The sequence below is a fragment of the Mya arenaria genome, chromosome 11 (assembly GCF_026914265.1).
Source record: "Mya arenaria isolate MELC-2E11 chromosome 11, ASM2691426v1".
Taxonomy (NCBI): Eukaryota; Metazoa; Mollusca; class Bivalvia; order Myida; family Myidae; genus Mya; species Mya arenaria.
In genome coordinates, this window is record NC_069132.1 from 32,785,952 (window position 1) to 32,807,768 (window position 21,817).

The following is a 21,817-nucleotide window of genomic DNA, read 5'->3' on the forward strand; positions in this document are numbered from 1 at the left end:
TTATTATCAAAGTTCGAAATAAATGTTTGTATTTGTATTTGCGTTGTTGCACTGGGTCGCGCTTCTACAAAAAAGTTAGAAAGAATAACCATTTATAATAAAATTCCCCGGCTATTGAGAGAAGGAGCGAACGAGCAAAGATACACGCACAATCGTGTGCCCCTCCAATGTCAAATCTTTCACCCCTGCAGACGCGACAACCTGTCACGTCAAATTCTAAAGTCAATGTGACGTTGTATTGATAAACCGACGCCAAACTGCCACATATGATGCACGCAACAAATTTAAATAAACCGCAAACAAATGTTTGATGTATTACGTCGAAATTATTTCTGAAAATATTCGATTATTGCGTTTCTTAATTTGCTGTCAAAATGTCACGTCAAATATCTTGAATTTAAACGTCAAAAAGTCGTCGGAATCTTATAAGTACATGACATTGACGTTTAGTAACTGTTCGAAATGCTCTATCAATTCTTGGATGTCTGACATTATGAGCAACACTTTACATTCAAAAACATTGAAAACGTTGAATCTGAAAACAATGATTTCTAGTAAACCTCATCCCCTACTCCATGTTCATTCAGGCTAAACTTACGACGCCAACAGGCAAATCATCAAGCTAAACAGTGTTCATGAGTGGAACCGTTGTGCTCCAGATAACTTGAATAAACATCAATCAATATATGCCGCTTTTGCCAGAAAATCTTGTACAAGATGACCTTTGAAAATGTATGATATTCGTTTTATATGACGATCCTATTTCTGACCAATACTTACAACAACATATTAATGTTTGATTTATTATTATTTTTTAATTCAGGCGAACGATAGCAAACGATATATTCGGGCAAAGTTTTAGCCTGTACCCATTGTCGTAAAATGCACAAGAACAAAATACGATAACAACGAATGTAAACAATTTTAGTTTTTTTTAACGCGAGAACGATGATTTTTCACTGAATATAGTCTTTTTTAAGACACTTGGTAGGTGTAATGCACAATTTTAAATGTTAATTAAAATCTTATATCAACAAGGCTTTGAATAAAATTGAAAGTTAATCAAAATATATTGCTTTAAGTTTAAAAATAAATAAGGTACAGGAAAGTTATTAATGTTTAAAGAAAGAATCCTTACAATTCTATCTAGTATATTTACCATAATCATAAAACTTGTTATTTCGATTACAAGAGAAGTCGTACCAACACAAACTCAAACTACTACAAAGTCGCGCCATATAAATGGAGACATAGTACATGCTATTTCTGTCATACTTGACAATGTATATTGAATAAAAAATTTTAAGTATTTAATTGATTAAAAATTAATGATGGTATATTAATATCAGGTCTACCGGGTATATGACAAGCAACTTTTATGAATCTACCTATACTGCCTTTATTATACATATGTGGGGCGACTTCTCTGTATATATGGCACAACTTTGTAGTGGTGGGAGTCTGTGTTGGTATGACTTCTCCTGGTACCATTATATCAACCTTTTATGTAAATGAAAAAAAAAAATCTTAAAAAAAATTCCGACGGAAAACAACGTTAAATGTTTTTGTGTTGTTTCGATTTCTCTGAAGATGGTTCAAGATAAACAGGATATGCAAGTCTCAGATTCTCATCAACATCAGGCGTGTCGGAGTTTTACTGATGATTGGTCAAATAAGAACTTTCCTGGACCAGTTTTGATATAAACTGTTTCATGGTCTGGACAGAAATCGCAACTGAACAAATCATGTAGCAGGTTGTAGAAAATGGAGAAATTTCTAAGAACAGTAACATTAACAGTGCTTTATAAGAGTGTGTATATCTGTTTTAATTGCTGAAATGCCAAAGCTTGTATCAAACAATGACAGCCCAGGTGATTTTGGCACTCTGAAAAGGACGACAGAGGCCAGTACTGATGAGCCCAAAACTATGAAATTCAAGGCCTCCAAATCACCAACCATGAAAAGTAATGGTACACAATCCTCAGCGCATGATTCAAGATCCCGCCCATCAACATCAACTGTCAACAAAGAGGATCAAAGAGAGGAAAATGGAGTTTGGTTTTGGGTGAACAAAAATGGCTTTCCAGTGGATGATGTGACATGGGGAAGGATGTGGGATCATGTGGCTAAAATCCACCCTGATGGCTATAAGATGGTGGCTACAGTTCGAGCTAACACAAATTTACCCCCTGTAAGAACTTTGTGTTGCACTGTATCCTTTATGCTGTTATCATGATAGGATCATGTCATTATTTTTAAAACTATTTTCTATGCTTGATTATTAAATGGTGCCTACATACACATGTTATGATGTTAATGAAGATACTAGCAAGACCAATGTCCAAAGACATTCAAAGACATATTCCAGTTTTGTTCTACAACACTTGGGCATGCGGGGTTTATTAACCACATCCTGTGATAGCTCTATTTTTAAAACATGGTTTGCCATTACTTGTTGATTTAAACCAAATAGGAATCATATTCATTTTGTCATACTTTGTCAGAAAAAATATAATTGTATGTGACATTGTGCACTTTGTATATTATTTCAGATTCCTGTTCCACAGGCTCCAATGAACTTTTCACCAACGATGCCAATACCTGATAGACTTGAAAAAATACAAAACTATATGAATGCATTGGAGTATCCTTGTCATCTGTTTTACATTAAGTGACTAAGTTAAAAAATTTTTTTTACATGTACCGGCATACTTGAGTTTCATTTTACGGAGCCGAAAATTAAAAAGAGTTTTTTCATGAATCCTTCAGTAACATTTTCTATTGATTGGCAATGTAAACCCCCATAAAAGTAATTTATATGGCAATCCAACTGTTTTTCCATTGTGAATATTGTTGTCTCTCTGTATTATACTTCTTAGTAGTTTTTCTAACTTTTCATGATTAAAATAACTGGTAGAAATGATAAGAATGAAGAGGTACTACAAAAAACATTTGTATTGCATGCAAATGAATATGCATGCTTTATGAATGTTTTTCATAGTTCCTATTTTCTGGTGACCTTTACTTGTTGAAACAAAAGGATTGTCCTTTGAATTATGTTGCAACTATTCTATACCAAGGCAGCAGATTTTTCATCTCATTTGGAATAGCTCTTGTGATATGTACTGTACGTTGTTGTGTTGATGTAAAAATCGGTACTCTGGGACATATAGAAACTTAACCATCAACAGATATAACCATACTGGGACACAGCTGTTTGAAATTAAGAAAAATAGGCCCATATCAGGGTAAGTAAGTGTATAGTTTGTGCGTGTCAGTGCTGCAAAATTATTGATAAGATACAATTAAGCACTTTTAAGGCATTGGGCAATAGAAAATGGTAAGTTTATGTAGAAGTGTATACAACAAGAAATAAACAAGCTACAAGTTTTTCAAATTTTATTGTTTAAAAATTTGCTGCCCTTTTACTGTTTTCTCTCAAAATTACAGTTGACATGTGCTCATGCATGTATATCTTTTCTAATATATTCTGCAGATTGATGGAGGTGGCGAAGGACATGGTACGTGAGTCTCTACCCATCAAGTGCTTGGAGGCCATAATTCTCGGGGTGTATCCTTCGTCACTGAATAGATCATGCTTTTTATTTTAATGGCAGTACTATATGGTATTTGAACATGAAATGTTACCCAATATGGTACTAGTATTTGATCAATGAATGTTAAACTTGCAATGAGTAAGGACTTTGCTACGTGCAGCTATAAGTGTATTTATAATCAGAGAATGAAGTTGTCACTAAAAGGTAAACCTTTCAGTTGAAATTTGTTATTGTTTTTCTGAAATTCTTCTCAATGATATTAAATAAAGGGGAAATGGTATGCCTCAAACCATCATCTTTTTAACCATCATTTATTAGCTTAACTCACAAAGTTACCTCACTAATGGTATGATGGGTATGGAACGCTTTCCGATCGGCTTTAAGACACAGTTCAACGGCAATTACCACCGGCACGTGGTGTTGGGCATTTACCATGGCGGGAGATACGGCGCTTTAGGCATGAGCCGTCGAGAGGACTTGATGTATAAGCCTCTTGTTTATAAGGTACCGTATTTACTAGTAGAAACATACATTTTTACTCACAAATACAATGTATGTTAATTTAAGGACTTGATGTATAAACCTCTTGTTTATAAGGTAACGTACTTAATTGTAGATAGAACACACTCATTTTGTCTCCAATATTTGTCAACCTATAATCAAGATGCATGTTGATAAACAAACATTTTGTTTACAAGATACCATATTATGTTGTGTGTGCAGTGCAATTTTTTAATCTGAAGTTTGCATCCAAATGTAGACTATGTAATTAGCAAGCAGTTGGAAACTGTACACTTGTTGAGAAAATTTCATTGTCAAGTAACAGTGCTTGACTGTTGTGTTACAGTCGTTGATATTGATGATGAATAAAATATTTGCATACATCATTAGGTTTAAATAATTTTTGATTGGTTGAAGGCGGTTTGGTTGAAGGCGATTCAAATATGTTAGTATTTATGTGTTTTCAATCAGGTTTTTAACATAGTAAATCTGTTATTTTTTCTTTTTCAGAGCCTATCAGAGCTGATAACAGATTATGAAAAGGCGTATAGAAAGTGTAAATATTTAATTTCTTATTAAGAACTTTTGCAAAACAGGGTAAATCTTCATGTTCATGTAAAATTTGATTATGATTTCAGTCATTGAAATTGGACTTTTGGATGAACAAGCCCGAATTCTTATACTATTGCTTGGAATCAAATTTTTGAAAAAGCCCTGCTATATAAAATTCAGAATTTGAGCAAGCCCGGAAGACATTTTACCAGTGCAGGGGTTGCAGGCATGTGCTAATTTCGACCACTGTGATTTATCATTTTACCAGATTAAAATGTCATTTGACCAATAATTGTTGCTTTTGCAACTTCAGAGGTGTTGCAAAGATGTTGTGTTCATCGGAATAGGAATACAATTGAGAGCGTGTACATTTGAATCTAAGGAAGCGCAATAGGAGTGTCAATATTTCAGTTTAATACATTTTACTTTGTTTTGTGACTACAGACTGGCACGATGTGAAGAAGATCAAGATTGGTTTACCGGTGTCACATGACCCGCACAGCTATGAATTCATACAGTGGAAGGTTGTCTAGTAATCTAATCTTAATTTAACTTATACCATAGAAAATAGTTTGTTCTCTTTTCTAAGAGAGAAAGATGATGTTTGATAATAAACCAACATGTCATAGCCTTTGAATCATTGTTGGTGTTGTTGTTAGGGTCATGAAAATTGTTGGAAAATCTATAAACATTTATCTTCGTCCTTGCAAAAAATTTAAATGTTTTATACAAATATGTAAAGATCACTATAGTATGCTAATTTGAATATTTGTTTATTTAGAGTATGACTTTGACGAGAAGTAAGCTGACCCAGCAAGAACTTATCAAAGAAGTGGATTCCCATGCCAAGGAAATACGGACCAAGGTGGGATTGAAAACATTTGGGCTCATGTTAATGTTTCTTATTAAGCATGTTACAGGCCATATAAACATAAAATGGGCACAATTTCTCAAACAATTTATAGTGTAACATGCTACTAGTATCTCATTTCATTTAGCCAACTTACTTATATTATCTTGATTTTACAAAATAAAAAAGATTATTCCCTTTAATAGTCTCAAAACTTGAGAATATTACACATAATTATGATTGTTGGAGAAGTTGGTGCCAGTTTGTGGTATTAAATCTCAGCAATAAAATTTAAAAGTTATATTAAGAAACATGTTGACCCTGAGAAAAATTATTCTGAATTTACGGTATATCAGAAGTGACTGAAACTGTTTTTTATTTGTCTGTAAACAATATTAACAGTCACGGACTTAATTTATGTAAAAGCGTTATAATATAATAACCTCAAATGCATATAAGTGTTTCTTTAAATGCCAATTTTACCCACGCTGGTATTATTGATCAAATTAAATGTCCCTACATTTTGCATACTTTCAATAGAATCGTTTCCATAAACCAGTATTTTTGTCTGAAATCTGTGAAGCTGAATATTGAAGAAATAAAATAATAGTCCCTCATCCACTTATTGAAATAAATGTATTGTTATTTAGAATACATGTTCAATGTTCCCTCCTTTCAAGGTAAAATTCATTTCTTATTTAACACGCATAATACACCACAAACTCACAGTGTCTCAGATTGTGCGTGTGAAAACATACTGTTCTAGTAGGTGAGTAGTTCTCGGACACTTTCATTTTTAAGATATTCTCCTGAATTTTGAACATGTATCTGAATAGGATTTTCGCTATTATCAAACTTTAGCATATCGTCAGTTCAACTAATGCCAAATTTACTGCAGTTATACAACTTCACCTCATTTTCTTTGATTCAAAATTATGTATACAAAAGATGTCAAATTCTAGTTCAACAGTAGTAATTTTTGGACGCTTCCTAAAATTAACAATGAAACTGGGAATCTTGTCCTTAGCATTTTCTTAATTTTGATTTGTGTTAAAGTTGAATATTTAAACCAGAAATAATACTTTTGAAGCATTTAGTTGCCTTTAAAATAAATCTAATAAATTTGTTACGCAGAGCATTCAAATATTCTGTATAAATGTCATTACACTTATGACGTACTGTGTTCATCTGATAAGTATAAGTAGTTAAGTTAACAAAATTGTGGAACAAGTTATTACAACATTATGATAATCACTCTTATTGGCACAATGTCACTTGATAGTAGCCAGAGAAAACTCACATGTGCTCAGGCGGGGAATCAAACCCAGGAAGCCCTGGTGAAAAGAGAGTGTGCTTACCACTGCTTTAATCGAACAAGCCATGTATAATTAGTATACGTAGCAGGGGGAGTAACATCTGTATATACGCTTAAAAGTGTGTTTTCTTCCTTCGATTCAAAATTTTATTCACATTTTATGGTACTGCCTTGAAATAATCAGCAAAAGTGAAATGTGATTATGTCAACAGTGATCACTTTTGGGTCTTAATTATTCTTACCTAGAAAGAGTTAGTACCTGCAGATATGTTTCAAGGACCTATAACAACCAGGCATTTGATATGTATCATAATATGGCGAAAAATGTGACTGTCCAAGAACTACTACTGTCCAAGAACTACTCACCTACTGGTATTAGTATCAGGAATCACCAACTATTAAGCAGACTTTTCTTGGTCTTTTTGCTTCATAGACATATAGCTTCAAACTGGATTTTTTATTGTTTACTGTTATTTTTTCAATGTTGATTAAAGCTAAAATATAAAACTTCAATCAGGGAAAACAAAAGTGGTTGTGTTCTCTGCGAAAGGTAAAATTCAGCACATACTAGCATATGACATTGTTATTTTTCCAGGTATTGATGGTGTAACCCTCTTCCCTAAACTGAATACTCAGCATTTTTGTTTTTTGCCGTTGCATGTGTGTGTTGGGGTGGGGGGGATGTATTGATTGGCATCATGCAGAAGCTTCAACTCTGGAAACTTGGTACACATGTTACTGGGTACAAATACACATTTAACATATCAGAAGCAGGGCCCATCACTCGGGCCAAATTTTCTTATGGAATTATGCTGTTTTGCAAACTGAAAAATAAGGGACAAGCTTAGCCATCCTTTTCCTGCTTTTTTGTCAGGGCTAGATCGCAAATAGTTAAAATGTCGGAAACAAATTTAAAAGCTGCATATCGAATACTGACTCAATTTCTTGCAAACTAAAAACTCTCTTGAATTCTGCACCAAAAAGGTGTGGTTACGCCCGCATTTCTGTAATTATGGATAAAGTATGATTTCTATATTGCACCATCATTGTACAGCACTAGTTGCATGCCTTTGTTTTAACTCCATGCAGCTGTTACTTCCCTCTGCTGTATGAAAGGGAGATCACTGCATTTGAAATTGGCCTTTCTGGGTTCTGGAAAAAAAATAAGGAGAATTGTATTTTTGTATTGATATTGAAATGGGTTATGAATCCTTTAACTTGCATTAATAATAAAATAAAAAAGGTTTTACATAATGCCCGAGTATCAACTGCATTGCTTTAATACAAAAACTTTTACAACGCATAATATATTTACTTTTTAGTACCAGCTTTGATAGGAGACCGCGAAACGGTTTGCAATGTCTTCAGTGTATTTCTGCCCGTTCCTTAATTTTCATTACAGTTAAAATCGAGTGCCAAATTTACTGTTTTACACATGTTTTAGATGACCAGTGTACATGTATCTTTCTTTTAAATCTATGCACAGAAACTTCGTGAAACAGAATCACCTTGTTATGTGTCTATGTATTCAAAGAAGGTATATTTTGTGTGAAATACATAACATTGAAATTTTGCCACTATTCAATTTTGCGCTTTGGCTTGGTAGTTGATTACCTGTGCTTGGTAGGTGATCACCTGTGCTTGGTAGTTGATTACCTGTGCTTGGTGGGTGATCACCTATATATATATGCTTGGTAGTTGATTACCTGTGCTTGGTGGGTGATCACCTATGCTTGGTAGTTGATTACCTATGCTTGGTGGATGATCACATGTGCTAAGGGAAACACTGATATAGCTGAATATTAAGTATTGAGTGGCTCATTAGATTATAAAAATTGAATTTGCTTATTATTTTTCAGCAAAAATGTTCATTTCAAAGGCTACACCTAAGACCATTACCTGTGAATAAACCTTTAAAGCATTTATCATCGTAGTAGAATACTTTACTTTCAAAAAATATTCAGGAAATAATGATTTATCCGCTACTCTGATCTGCTGAGCTTATTTTTGGCAACGTAAAAAAAAGAAAAAAATAGAATAAAATTTCAACCTGAAAAAAAAGCAACTTATCCTTTTGTGCCTGACAACGCTACAAATTGAAATTTTTCATTCGATCATTGCAGGTTCATGACCTTTGGTGTAAATCTACCTATCAAATTTGTAAAAATAAATCGTACATAGAAATCCTTAAAGATATCTATTTTTTTTAAAGGATATAAGTTGACTTACAAGTTGCTCCACTGCTGCTAATCCATAGCTTAACACAACAAATACATGTACATGAAATTTCATAATTGCATGCAATTTTTGGAGTGACTAGATGGCTGTCAGTTTAACAATATGCCTAAAACTAATAGTAAAAAAATGACCAAAGAGATTCTAAAATTCAATCTCTCAAAAGGTGAAGACTGCTAGACAATGGATGGAGCTGATATTACATGTAGATTGGTTTGTTAAAGTGCTTCATGGTGCAAGCTGATGTAACAATTTTTTGAATAGAATATGTAATTAGTCATACATGTATGTCAAAGGGATACGGTCATGCTATCGTATTTGTCCAAGGATTTTTGTCTAAGGTTTAACAGTTATGTATTATACATTAATGTTCTATTAATTTCTTAATATGTATAATTTTTTGTAAATTAGTCAATTAAATTTATGATTGGCAACTGGTTGCTGGTTAAATTAGACCAGACTGTCATGATAAAAATAGAATAAAATGATAATGTAATATTGTGATAATCGAACCATATTTCAGTCCCGCTCATGGTCTGTGCCTCAAACAACTTCACCTCGCAAGTCGCTGTCCTTTGTGGACCTTGACTCTGTGCGTCACTCAAGATCCAAGACGGGTCAGGCTTCACACTCCAGCTTCAACCAGGCCATTAAACTCTACAATGGGTTTGTGCACAGCTGTTTTGTTTTTCCATTTAGTGGTTTTACACACTTTTCTTATTTCTCCTTTATCATTCAATATTGGGAATATATGTGTAATCTAGATTTCCCAACTGAAACTTTTGTTTAAATTTTGAAATTTAGATTTTTGAGGAAATAGTTAATTTGTAAAATCAAATTTAAGAAAATTAAATGTATGATTTCTTTCAATAAAAATGCATCACCTTTTTTTCAAATGTTCTGACTAATATATGTTCAAAGTTTCATGACATTTTGTCGATAAGATTTAAATAACATTTTGTTTTACAAATGTATTGTTCAAAATGGATGGTGGCTTTAAAATAGGAACATCCTATCAAATAGACTTTTAGATCACTTTGGCATGGCCATATTCATTAATGCAGTTGTTATTTTTCAGGACAACTGTTTCGACTGATTCAGGGGAGAAAATTAAGAAAAAAGAGCCAACAGATTTAGTAGAGTACCAGATCAGGATATAATGGCTTCCATCCCCGTGAACCTGCGATTGTGACAGTGTGTTCAGAGTCTTAGACATTTATATTCAGCCTCAGGGCCAGTCTTTAATTGGTAGGCGGGTAGCTAGTGCAACAGGCACATGTGTAGCGACACATTAAGATGTGTTAGCAAAATATTGCCAAAAATGGGTGAAAACAGAGAGGCAAAAGGCCTATGACCCCTTAACTTGTGTGGAAAAAAATGGCGTAGCAATGCCCCTAAAGAAAATTAAAACTACAAACCAGGTCATCCTAAAGAAGTATTTTTTTGTAAAGACGTGATCCACACTTTTCAGATCAGAACTCTATTCTCAGTGATATAAGATACTCAATTATGTGAATTCTGGATACCTAGTGACCCCATGTTAATTTGATATCTGAAATGATTTTGTGTTTTGATAAAGATAACTAGAAAATATCACAAATATAACCTTGTAAACATGCATTTTGGACAAATAGGGCATTTCCTATTTGATTCGGTTGGAATAAAGAACAAAATTACACTGCAATTTATTTATCTGTTAAGATGAATTTTCAGTTATTTCTATTACATGGTTAAGGCATTATGGAATAGAATAGATTCATCAAACTTATAACTTATTGCATGTCAATTTTTTTGCCTTCTCCAGCGGTCACAGACAATTTGATTTGAGCCACTGCTAACAATGTTTTAAGGATTGTTTCATAACGGTTCTCCTCTGCATGTAAATGTAAAGGCTATCATTAGTTCAAAAGGTTTAGTTACAATAATAGTATTACAGTCAAATGCATTGATCTCAAATGTCCACCTTAGATTTATACAAATGTGTAATGCTCGCAAACTTAAATTTTGGATAGTCACTAGTCTTTTAGAAAGAAAGTTCAGGTATTGACAAAGCCTCGAAGTCAGATTTTTCATTGCGATTTTTATACGCGCATCTTACGATGGCCGTATTATGGGAACACCCATGGCGGGCGGGCGGCGGGCGTGCGGGCGGCTCCACAATGTTGTCCGCTCTCTAACTTGAACATTTCTCATCCAATTTCCACCAAACTTCATGAAAGTGTTTGTTGGTGAAATATCTAGGTCAAGTTCGATAACCAGCCAAATCGCTCTAGGCACTCCAGAGTTATGGCCCCCTGAATTTGTCAAAATTGGGCGGGTGGCGGGCGGGCGGGCGGCTCCACAATGTTGTCCGCTCTCTAACTTGAACATTTCTCATCCAATTTCCACCAAACTATATGAAAGTGTTTGTTGGTGAAATATCTAGGTCAAGTTCGATAACCAGCCAAATCGCTTTAGGCACTCCAGAGTTATGGCCCCCTGAATTTGTCAAAATTGGCCATTTTAGCTTTGTCCGCTCTCTAACTTGATCATTTCTCATCCAATTTCCACCAAACTATATGAAAGTGTTTGTTGGTGAAATATCTAGGTCAAGTTCGATAACCAGCCAAATCGCTTTAGGCACTCCAGAGTTATGGCCCCCTGAATTTGTCAAAATTGGCCATTTTAGCTTTGTCCGCTCTCTAACTTGATCATTTCTCATCCAATTTCCACCAAACGTCATGAAAGTGTTTGTTGGTGAAATATCTCGGTCAAGTTTAATAACCAGCCAAATCGCTTTAGGCACTCCAGAGTTATGGCCCCCTGAATTTGTCAAAATTGTCCATTTTAGCTTTGTCCGCTCTCTAACTTGAACATTTCTCATCTAATTTCCACCAAACTTCATGAAAGTGTTTGTTGGTGAAATATCTAGTTGTTTACTGTCGACTGTAACTTGCAAACTGTGGGTGATATAAACATGAAACTTGGTACAAATGTTTATCAAGACAATTAACAACAGTTTAGCACATTCAATAACTGTAGCTTAAATAAAATTTGTCAAATTTTGGGCCAAGATTGGCTGCTACGTGCACTTTGGGGGCATGAAATTATCATTTTTTCCGCTTTTGTTTAATTGTGTTTTCTTCCTAACTCAGATTATCACAGTATGTGTGTTATTAATTAATTTATGACATTTTACTTTAGTTGTGTCCATTGTAAATGAATTATAGCATAATATTTGCATTGCAAGTTCAACAACCCTTTCTGTAATATTTCCTGAGTAATGCCCCTTACAGGAAAATCTAGAAGCATCAGGGATTCTAAAGATCAGAAGTAATCCTTAACACAGGATTGAGAGCTTTCACATCAGTCTATTGTATAGTAGTAAATATGTTGTTGTTTTTGCTCAGACATTTGTATTATATAGGTCAAAGCAACACATTATTCGCTCAAATTCATGCACAACATGAAAAATTGAGGTACTTAATAAAGACAATACAATTCAGAGGCTCAAATTGAGTATTCAAGGACATAGCATACATGCAAGTGTATCTAAATACCAGATAGTCCCATTTAACAGAATAAATATTGCACATGAATCATTGGATTCAAACAGTGTTAGTTTATGAATCATAAAATGGGTTAGTACAATGGGAGAGTCAACTAATATATGCAAAAATGTCTTAAATAAATAAGAACACTAATGCTTTAATGAAATTGTTTAAGAATTATAAACAGTGGACCTTTACCCTGCTTTGGGCGTGAATCCCTCATACTCAAACCTATCCCCCGGCTTTTTTGACAGTTGATTGATAATTATCCTCTGGTGCGTTAGGTTACATTGCTTTTTTGTTGTTTTTTGTTAGGACTTCCAGATATTCATATACTTGATTTTGATAGTGTGTGTTTTTAATATATTTGCCATGTTTATTAATTAGTCCATTTAACATTTTATTATTGTTTTGTTGTAGATATACACATGTGATACATATTATTTTTCATTGTTGTTATGATATATTATATGTGTTATTCATTGTGATAAAATATACAAACAGTTAAGACTTATGTAATAAATGTTTTTGATTACATACAATTGTGTTCAGCTCATTAGTTGACTGTGATTTCAATAGTTGTGAAATTTAAACTTAAGTTCCATAGATTCAGCATGCTATATATAAACTAGAAGCGCCGCAATGCGAAGAAACCAGGTTTTTGTTATGGGCAATCAGAAATTATAGCCAATTAATTTGTTGTATGACTTTATCTTTACTTTTATCAAAAAGAGACGTAACTGAAAATTACTCTAATGAAGTATCTTATGTGTTTAGTTTCGCTGCAACATTCATACTAAAGTCTCATATTTGTGAATATCTTTTACCTATTTTTTTGCATATGACAATGATTTAACTTTCTTCAAGCCAACATCACTGAATACCAATGACAATTTATTTTTACAAAGCAAAATGTTTAATCTGATTATTAACACTTTTATAAAATGCAAATGTCAATTTCAATGTAAATTCATTGTTTGCTAAGCAATATTTGAGAAAATGGCTTTACATATTTAAAATCATATTCAATGATAACACACTCTTATTTTGTCAAGCTGATTATATTAAAGATGTTATATAACATTTCAAAATTCCCTTTTCTGAGTCTGAGTCTAAAACTCAGAGTCATGACGATAGTGAACACAGAACCTGCTTCACTACAAAGGCATGCATGTTCTTGTAAAATATTCTCAAAAAATCAGTTGTCTGCTTTTTGAAAAAAAACTTAAGTTTTTAACTTACACTCAACAAATCAAGTATCTTGACCTTCTTCCCAACCCTCAAAAGCAAGTTCAATCTGCAGCTTCATATAAGCTATATTCACACTAAGATTCATCTCTATCCATCAATTCTAACTAAGTTGTTGGGCAGAAAAAACATTTTTCTATTTTTAGGAACAGTGACCTTGACCCCACCTCCCAAGCTAGCTCTTCACATAAGCTACCTTCGCTCTAAGTGTCATCAATATCTATCAATGCTAACTAAAGTTATTGGGCAGAAACCATTTTTCTATTTTTAGTAACAGTGACCTTGACCCCACCCCCCTCAAAAGAAATTCCAAGCTTGCTCTTCACATAAGCTACTAGTACCTACACACAAAATTTCGTCAATATCTATCAATCCTAACTAAAGTTATTGGGCAGAAATCATTTTTTCTATTTTTAGTAACAGTGACCTTGACCTTAGCTCCACCCCCCTCAAAAGCAATCCCAAGCTAGCTCTGTACATAAGCTACCTACACACCAAGTTTTATCAATATCTATCAATGCTAACTAAAGTTATTGAACAGAAACCAATGTTTGACGCCCGCCCAACGACAACCTCATTCTAATAACCCGATTTTCGTTGAAAACCTGGTTAAAAAGCACAACATAACATTTGAACACGTTTATTTATTGCAATGTGTAAGTGAAGATGTTGTCAACGCCTAAGAAGACAAACTTCTTATTGAATGCAATCAAGGATGCATTATAATGCATGTATACATGTCAGTCCACTATACAGTAAATTAGTGTGACTAAAAGAGTTTGAAAATATGATTGTCCAAATTAATTTGTTTTTGCAAAGCAAATATATGACATGTATCAGGGTGTAAGCTCCTTCCCTCATAGAATACTCATTGAGTTTCTACCCGAATCCTGCGTAACAAACGCTATTAACATAGGGGCCATCTTGTCAGTGTGCATATGAAAAAAATCTCGTGTGATCAAGAATCTAAGTTAAAGATTGCGTTTAAGTCACTTAAAGATGCACTCTTACTCCCAGATAAGATTTACCTCAATAATATTGTTTTAAAATTCCTAAAAGGATAAATAAATGTCGAAAACAATGGTTCTTATGAATGATACAGAGTTTACTTGAATGAAATGTGCATAAAACACGGTATTACTACCTTATGAGACTATAGTAGACAACAGTAAATCTTTTAGCATTCACCAATCATTTAATATTTTTGCACTTTCTGCTATTAAATACAAGGTTACAATCTTGTTATCAGTAATTAATAGTTTCCATAAAGGCATAATTTCGTAAGTAGGCGAGGGTGTATCACTCAATAGTTCTGTATGTTATACAAGTGTATGTATTGATTTTGAATAAGAGTGTCACTTTAAGGAGTTAAAAGTTTCATTTCCATATTTAAACAAGGTGTGCCTTACTTGTTCAACTAAATAATCTGTTTTAAAATAAAATGTATTATTACTTGGAATATCCAATCCGAAGTGATCAAAGAAAAGAGTGTCCTTTCTTGGTAAAGTCTGCCTTCCGAGATATGCCCAAGTTTTTGCGTACTGCGTACCACCCTCTGAAGTCCTTTTGACTGAAAAAACTTTAACTGCTTACTAAATAATGCATTTATGAAAAATATTTATTACTGCCTGATAACAAGATTGTAGCCGTGTATCTAATAGCTAAAAAACGCAGAAATATTAAATCACTGGTGGGTCCTAAAAGATTTAAGATAGAAATACCTTTTTTTCAAATTAATTACGGTATCCTTCATAAGAACCATTGTTTTCTATATGTATTCATCCCTTTCGGTAAATTAAAACAATTATATCAGTTGAGAATGCATCTTTAAACAGCAACTGAAAATTGCGTACCAACAACGCAAGTTTCAACCTCGTCATTATAAATGGGACCATTACTCCAATATTATAACAGTTGTCATTGACATGTCACCGTGTGTTACTATTATTAAAATATAGCAGACCATCTACAGAGGGAGGTAATTGCACGGGAAAAACTCGGCGATATTCCAGGGCGGTTATCTATTTGTTTACATGTGGAAGAGTCAGAGTTCACACAGCAGCCTCAGCATCCAATCCCAGATGATTATCGATCCAGAAAATCAATTCAAGATGGTCGCTTCACAAGGTGAAACACTCGCAATGTCATTTAATTCGCAGAATACTAACAGATGATGACCAGTTTCAGTGATATTTAAGTCTAATAACGAAATGCCACACATACAATCAGTGTTTAATGGACGCACAGGGACTAGGGAGAACGATAATGATATATACATAGCCCTCGTTGCGCTAGGAATTTTCAATTAGGTTCCAATTATGTGTTTGCTGTGTTTTTGCTGGTGTTAGCTTGGAACCAGGAAGGAAGAGGATTAATACTTGCTTAAAGGTCCTTTTTGTTTATAGTCACAATTTTGTCTTTTACAACGGAATTATCTTCTACAAGGTTGGTATACGCACTACTTATTTTAGTATCAGTCGTAGCTTAAATACTGATATAAATCTTAAGCGGCATACATTCGATCTTAAGGCATCTTAACAACACAAAAGAGAAGAAGATGAGATTGTATAATTTATTCATATATGTAGGTACCTCATATATGAATATATTTTATTTGCGGAGTGAAAATTGTATACAATAAAAAACAAAAAGGCGCATTTAACAGGACTGTATCGATAAAATAAAACAAACAAACCATTTGAAATATCGGGAAAATAATAGCATGTTAGATTCCTCAGACACCAGTTTTTGGTTATCATAGCATTATCAATGTACACCGTGAAAAGATAAATATGTCACTAATAAGGCATTCATTTTGACCATAAACAAATTACATCCTGAAAATTAGGCGTTATTACATTTATGGTCGTCGAGACGTTACGGTGATATTTAAAGGTGCTTGACTAGCTATACTAATCACCTGGGTAATCATTCTAGTTTATAAGTACTCATGAAGTTGCTACAACACAAGGGCTAATATGAAAGAGTTTGTATGGTTATCAAAAAGTCTTTCATCTCTTCTTTCTATTTCTCAAAATCACTTATGTGGCTCAGTTTCCCACTTCCTGCAAACTTCGTCTCATGTAATGGCGCTCATGTACGTTTAAAGGCTCCGACATAAACGGCTTGTTGCATACACTGACTCTCCGAATCCCGCGTAAAAAAAGTAATATTTAACAATTTTGGGAACCATCGTAACATATTCATGTAATGCCAAGTTTGTACCGCGTACACCCTCGATCCCGAATACCGAGTATACGGTAACCGCAGCGACGGTACCAAAAAGTGAATGGGTGTGTTCTATTATAACTGAGGTGTTACTAAGTGCAGCGCTTTAATTGCAAGTGTACACTTCCGCGACAAAAGCATCATGAACAACTTCGTCTTGAACGATTCCCCCAAATTAAATCTGAAAAATCCTCACTGCTCGGTCGTTGCACCCAGTGCACAACTAGACGTTCTATTTTTCTAAAATTGATTAAACCATAAACATTCCAGATAAAAAATCTGTAAACTTCGTTAACATTGGAAAGACGGTTGATGCAATCTCTCTTTAGTAATGGGGATCTTAGCACAGTGGTACGGGAATTGCTTTAAGCATGGTATTGAAGGGCTTCCCTCTCTGAACCAGAAACAAGATCGCGCTACTTATTTTCTTGCAATAGTATGTGCACACAACTCATATTGTAACACAGATACCCGACAAACCTCATGATACATTCCATTCATGAATAATGTTGTCTTCATTTTGTGATTTTTTTTTCAGCTGCATTTTCAGGTATATGCAAAAATTACGAGTTCAAGTGTACATTACTATACATCAATTTAGATTTGTTGAAGTTTAAAGATGTCATGTGTATTTAAGCATTCAATGAGCGCATTATTTCGACCGAATCACCGTGTAATCATTTGTAGTAGGGATGCAAACGAATGGCAGAATTAATATTCGAATATTCGGTAATTCTTTCGATCGAATATTCGAATATTCGATTACTAATATGAATATTTAAGAAATGTAGTAAACTACTATTATCATTCGCTACAGTTATAGCCGGGGCCTTTGTAATAGCCGGTACACGCGACGGACGCTGATTTTTCCCAAAATGACCCTGTGAAATTTCATATTTACCGAAAATAAATCCAACAAAAAGCAAAATATTCTGAACAAACAAAAACCCAAATTAACTTCAATTCAACAGCATTCATATTTATAAACGAGGCCATGATTGTAAATTCCCGGTTGAATGTCGTGATGCACTAACGGATGGTCGTTCTGTAGGACGAGCAGCTTCGTTCCGGGATTGATCTCTACCAAACATAACTATGGAAAAACCGAACCTACTCGGGACTCAGTTAAAACATAAAACGAAAATAACCCTGAATTTTGACTCATCTATTGTACAACAATATCCTAAAACGATATTCTATGCAGTAACATTTCACAGCACCAACGTTATATTGAAAAATGGAAAATAATTGAAACTTGTTTGATGTCACTTATCTAAAAGCCAGTTTTCGTAAAATTACGGGTATTCTTTTAATCAAACGAAAAAACATCGAATATTCGAATACCGATTTTGACATTCGAATATCAAACGTTCGATCGAATATTCGAATATTCGTTTGCATCCCTAATTTGTAGTAACGATCTGATGTGCCTACTATGAACGTGGCCCTGAAGGGCCCCTGTTCAAAAAGGGAAAGTTTTACTTGTGAACGTACAAGTAAATGATTCCTTTTGACATAGTTAGATTACATGAATTAAACTCATATAATGGTTGAGAATGGGCGGAGTGGGCGTAGCGAACGAGCCGACTTCGTAATCATGAGAATTTTAATTCAGGTCATCTAACTGACTTAGAATACAACCTGATACATTGTCTACGCAAAATCTGACGCAGGGAGTGTGTATCGGATGAATGGCAGTGGACGGACCTTTTAAACACCCGCGATAGTTGAAATTCTTAATGATTAAGCCTAGTAATTAATGATTGCCTATCTGTAATTTCATTGGCTGTAAATGTAGGATGTATTCTTATTCAAACGAAAATGTAGGGAGAATGGGCTTATTCTAGAATGATATTCGTATATAGGACCATTTATGGTAAAACTCAAATAGTTTCGACGCCCGGACAAACGTGTACATGCTCGTTCATATAGCACTAATGGAGCTAGGGCGTGCACCAAGAGATCATTTCCTATCAATATGGTAGATAATTTATGTAGATATTACACCAAAATGCATCATTGTAGACTTAAGGTCAAACTTTGTATGGGAAACAAACCACAAACCCACCCTTGCTATATTTAGAACCTTTTTGTGGTTTTACATGGAAAGGGGGCACAGCGTAGCTTTTAGGCCCCACCAAGCGACAAATCCTGGAACCGCCTTGTAGCATTAGCAAATTGTTCATGAACAGCAGGCATGGACTATCCGTGGCCCACCATTTAAGTAGTACATTGATGAGCAAAGAGTATTACATTGACCCATCAAGGGCTTGTCATCAATTTACGGGCGAAAGGATGTAACCGGATCGAACTATGAAGAGCACGCGTAACTTGATGTTTTTAATCAGTTTTGATCACAACGACAAGCTAAAATTGAGAACTCGGACCTTCCCATACACATCATTGGAGAAGTTCGTTAATAACTTGTGTACTTCAAAATTTGCTTGAACAGTTGCGGGCGGTTTGAGAGAGAGTTCAAGTTGACTTTAGCGGTTTTATCGTGCGGTGACAATCGTCGAATGGACAGAGGCGCAACATAAACAATTGCCTACGTTAATGGTAGTACATGTACTCTGATAAGCATGACTAAACGATCGTTACTTGTTTTCTTCAAACGCAAGATTGAAATGTATGATGAATAAATAAATAGTGTTATTTAACCCTCAAAAAGTTATTTCCCTTTGTTATAAAATTCACATGAATGGATAAAGTAAAAATATCAAAAACTAGCCCTTTAAACAGGTAGTAGACAGTACGTTTATCAGCTTATATATATTGTATTTATGAAAGAAAACTTAGAACTTGTAAGAGCAACAAAGAACTCATAAGAGCTGCTAAGAGCTTCCAAGAAATTATGAAGAGCTAATCAGAACCGCATGAATTTGACTCGGTGTTCTGAAATGATTCACTATTACTAAAGTTATTTTATTATCAAATACTGACATTCATTACGATTTCAGACATAAACCTGGTCACTAATGTATGTATGTATTTATTAAGACCTTGCAGTCAAGGATAACCCGTGAAAGTGCAAGCACTTATTTTCAACGGGGTCCTTTGTTTTTGCTGAAGGAACAGCACGTGGAAGAGATAGTCTAAAATGATAGACATGTTATACGGGATTCTTCCAATCCCTAATGTCTAAACAGGAATGTGCAAAAAACGGGGGTGTTTCAAAAATATTGAAATTGTTTGTAGTGAAGTATTTTATGGTTGAAATTGGTCATAAAGAGTTATATTAATATTTTACCATGTAAGTGAAATGTTATTTTGCACTAAACAAGCATTTAATGCATTAAAACAAGTTGTTTACCTTTCCATTAAAACGAAAGTTGACTGACACAGACCACAATTATGCGAAGGGGAAAAACTCGATACAATATCGTATTAGTCTAAAATAATAGACGTGTTATACGGGATTCTTCCAATCCCTAACGTCTAAACGGGAATGTGCAAAAAACGGGGGTGTTTTAAAAATATTGAAATTGTTTTAAGTGAAGTATTTTATGGTTGAAATTGATCATAAAGAGTTATATTCATATTTTACCATGTAAGTGAAATGTTATTTTGCACTAAACAAGCATTTAGTGCATTAAAACAAGTTGTTTACCTTTCCAATAAAACGAAAGCTGACTGACACAGACAACAATTATGCGAAGGGGAACAACTCGATACAATCGTAATAGCTCGGCCTTCTCCGACAAAGCTTCGAGATAGACCTCGTTATACAATCGTAACAACTCGGCCATGGCCGAAATGTTCCGAGCGATTTAAAACTGTGCCCTGAAGCCTTGCAGGTGCCCTTCATGTATATATCGTTATGTTTTGACAGAATGAAATGAAGAAAAGCCGACAAACTCATAATTATAAGTTGGATATTTATTTTTTGTGTACGGAACTAATATAAAATAACATTATCTGGTAATATTTCTTGTTTTTATGATATTTTATAGACGCTATATGCTTTAACCTGGAATCCTGATCGGAACAACTACCCACTTTTGATACTAAACAATTTGTACGTGAAGGATTTGCCATATCAAAAATCTAAAAAAAATCCGTCAACGTACAATTATTTGGACTAAATATCGTATTAGCTCGGCCTCCTCCGACCAATCTTCGAGATAGACCTCGTTATACAATCGTAACAACTCGGCCATGGCCGAAATGTTCCGAGCGATTTTAAACTGTGCCCTGAAGCCTTGCAGGTGCCTTTCATGTGTATATCGTTATGTTTTGACAGAATGAAATGAAGAAAAGCCGTCAAACTCATAATTATAAGTTGGATATTTATTTTTTTGTGTACGGAACTAATATAAAATAACATTATCTGGTAATATTTCTTGTTTTTATGATATTTTATAGACGCTTTATGCTTTAACCCGGAATCCTGATCGGAACAACTACCCACTTTTGATACTAAACAATTTGTACGTGAAGGATTTGCCATATCAAAAATCTAAAAAAAATCCGTCAACGTACAATTATTTGGACTAGTGGAAGAGACAGTGGTGGGATACAAGGAAGTCTGGGTGCGATACCCTAGCTCTTGTTCGAAGAGATCCCTTGTCTCTTTTACATGCTCGATGTAAAGCACCTATAAACGGGGTGCAACTTTTCTGGGTAAAACCAGTACTGAGTACACCATTTTTCCAAGCACAACCATTTAAATGCCAAGAGCTACTTGTACCAACAAAAAGATTTACAAAGAACAACTAAATTCTACTATGAGCTTCTTAAAAAACTGATGCATTTGAAATAAATATTATTAACTTCCAGGTATTGTCATCAAAACATTTAA

General features: G+C 34.3%; 2 protein-coding genes across 18 annotated transcripts in view; both read left to right on the forward strand.

Annotated features, from left to right (window-relative positions):
- The first annotated feature begins 715 nt into the window (after positions 1 to 715).
- LOC128209469 (tubulinyl-Tyr carboxypeptidase 1-like) lies at positions 716 to 13,063 on the forward strand. 12 transcript variants are annotated; one of them, XM_052913504.1, is made up of 13 exons: positions 716 to 732; positions 1,726 to 2,191; positions 2,553 to 2,644; positions 3,192 to 3,248; positions 3,497 to 3,571; positions 3,890 to 4,061; positions 4,569 to 4,614; positions 5,055 to 5,134; positions 5,392 to 5,475; positions 6,111 to 6,140; positions 8,262 to 8,312; positions 9,534 to 9,676; positions 10,089 to 13,063. In XM_052913504.1, the coding sequence occupies exons 2-13, from the start codon at positions 1,838 to 1,840 to the stop codon at positions 10,168 to 10,170; spliced, it is 1,266 nt and encodes a 421-aa protein (XP_052769464.1). In that variant the 5' UTR covers positions 716 to 732; positions 1,726 to 1,837; the 3' UTR covers positions 10,171 to 13,063. The 12 variants fall into 12 exon arrangements, with proteins under 12 accessions (XP_052769464.1, XP_052769466.1, XP_052769460.1 ...); XM_052913506.1 differs by lacking the exons at positions 716 to 732; positions 8,262 to 8,312 and adding exons at positions 880 to 987; positions 7,293 to 7,325 and having other exon boundaries at positions 1,591 to 2,191; XM_052913500.1 differs by lacking the exon at positions 716 to 732 and adding an exon at positions 880 to 987 and having other exon boundaries at positions 1,591 to 2,191.
- A 2,826-nt stretch (positions 13,064 to 15,889) lies between these two features.
- Positions 15,890 to 21,817, forward strand: part of LOC128208081 (regulator of G-protein signaling 7-like) — an 85,613-nt gene continuing 79,685 nt past the window's right edge. For 5 of the 6 annotated variants that reach the window (XM_052911414.1, XM_052911418.1, XM_052911419.1 and 2 more), the window contains exon 1: positions 15,890 to 16,233. The gene's annotated coding sequence lies outside the window, so the exon portion shown is untranslated. The remainder of the gene's footprint in view (positions 16,234 to 21,817) is intronic. The other variant, XM_052911415.1, reaches the window with a different exon arrangement.

Bases quoted from the DNA above. Each gene is read 5' to 3' on its own strand.
- LOC128209469 (XM_052913504.1), top strand. From the start codon at position 1,838: ATGCCAAAGCTTGTATCAAACAATGACAGCCCAGGTGATTTTGGCACT. The intron at 4,062-4,568 runs GTACCGTATTTA...TTTCTTTTTCAG, and splicing joins ATAAGCCTCTTGTTTATAAG to AGCCTATCAGAGCTGATAAC. The intron at 6,141-8,261 runs GTAAAATTCATT...ATCTATGCACAG, and splicing joins CAATGTTCCCTCCTTTCAAG to AAACTTCGTGAAACAGAATC.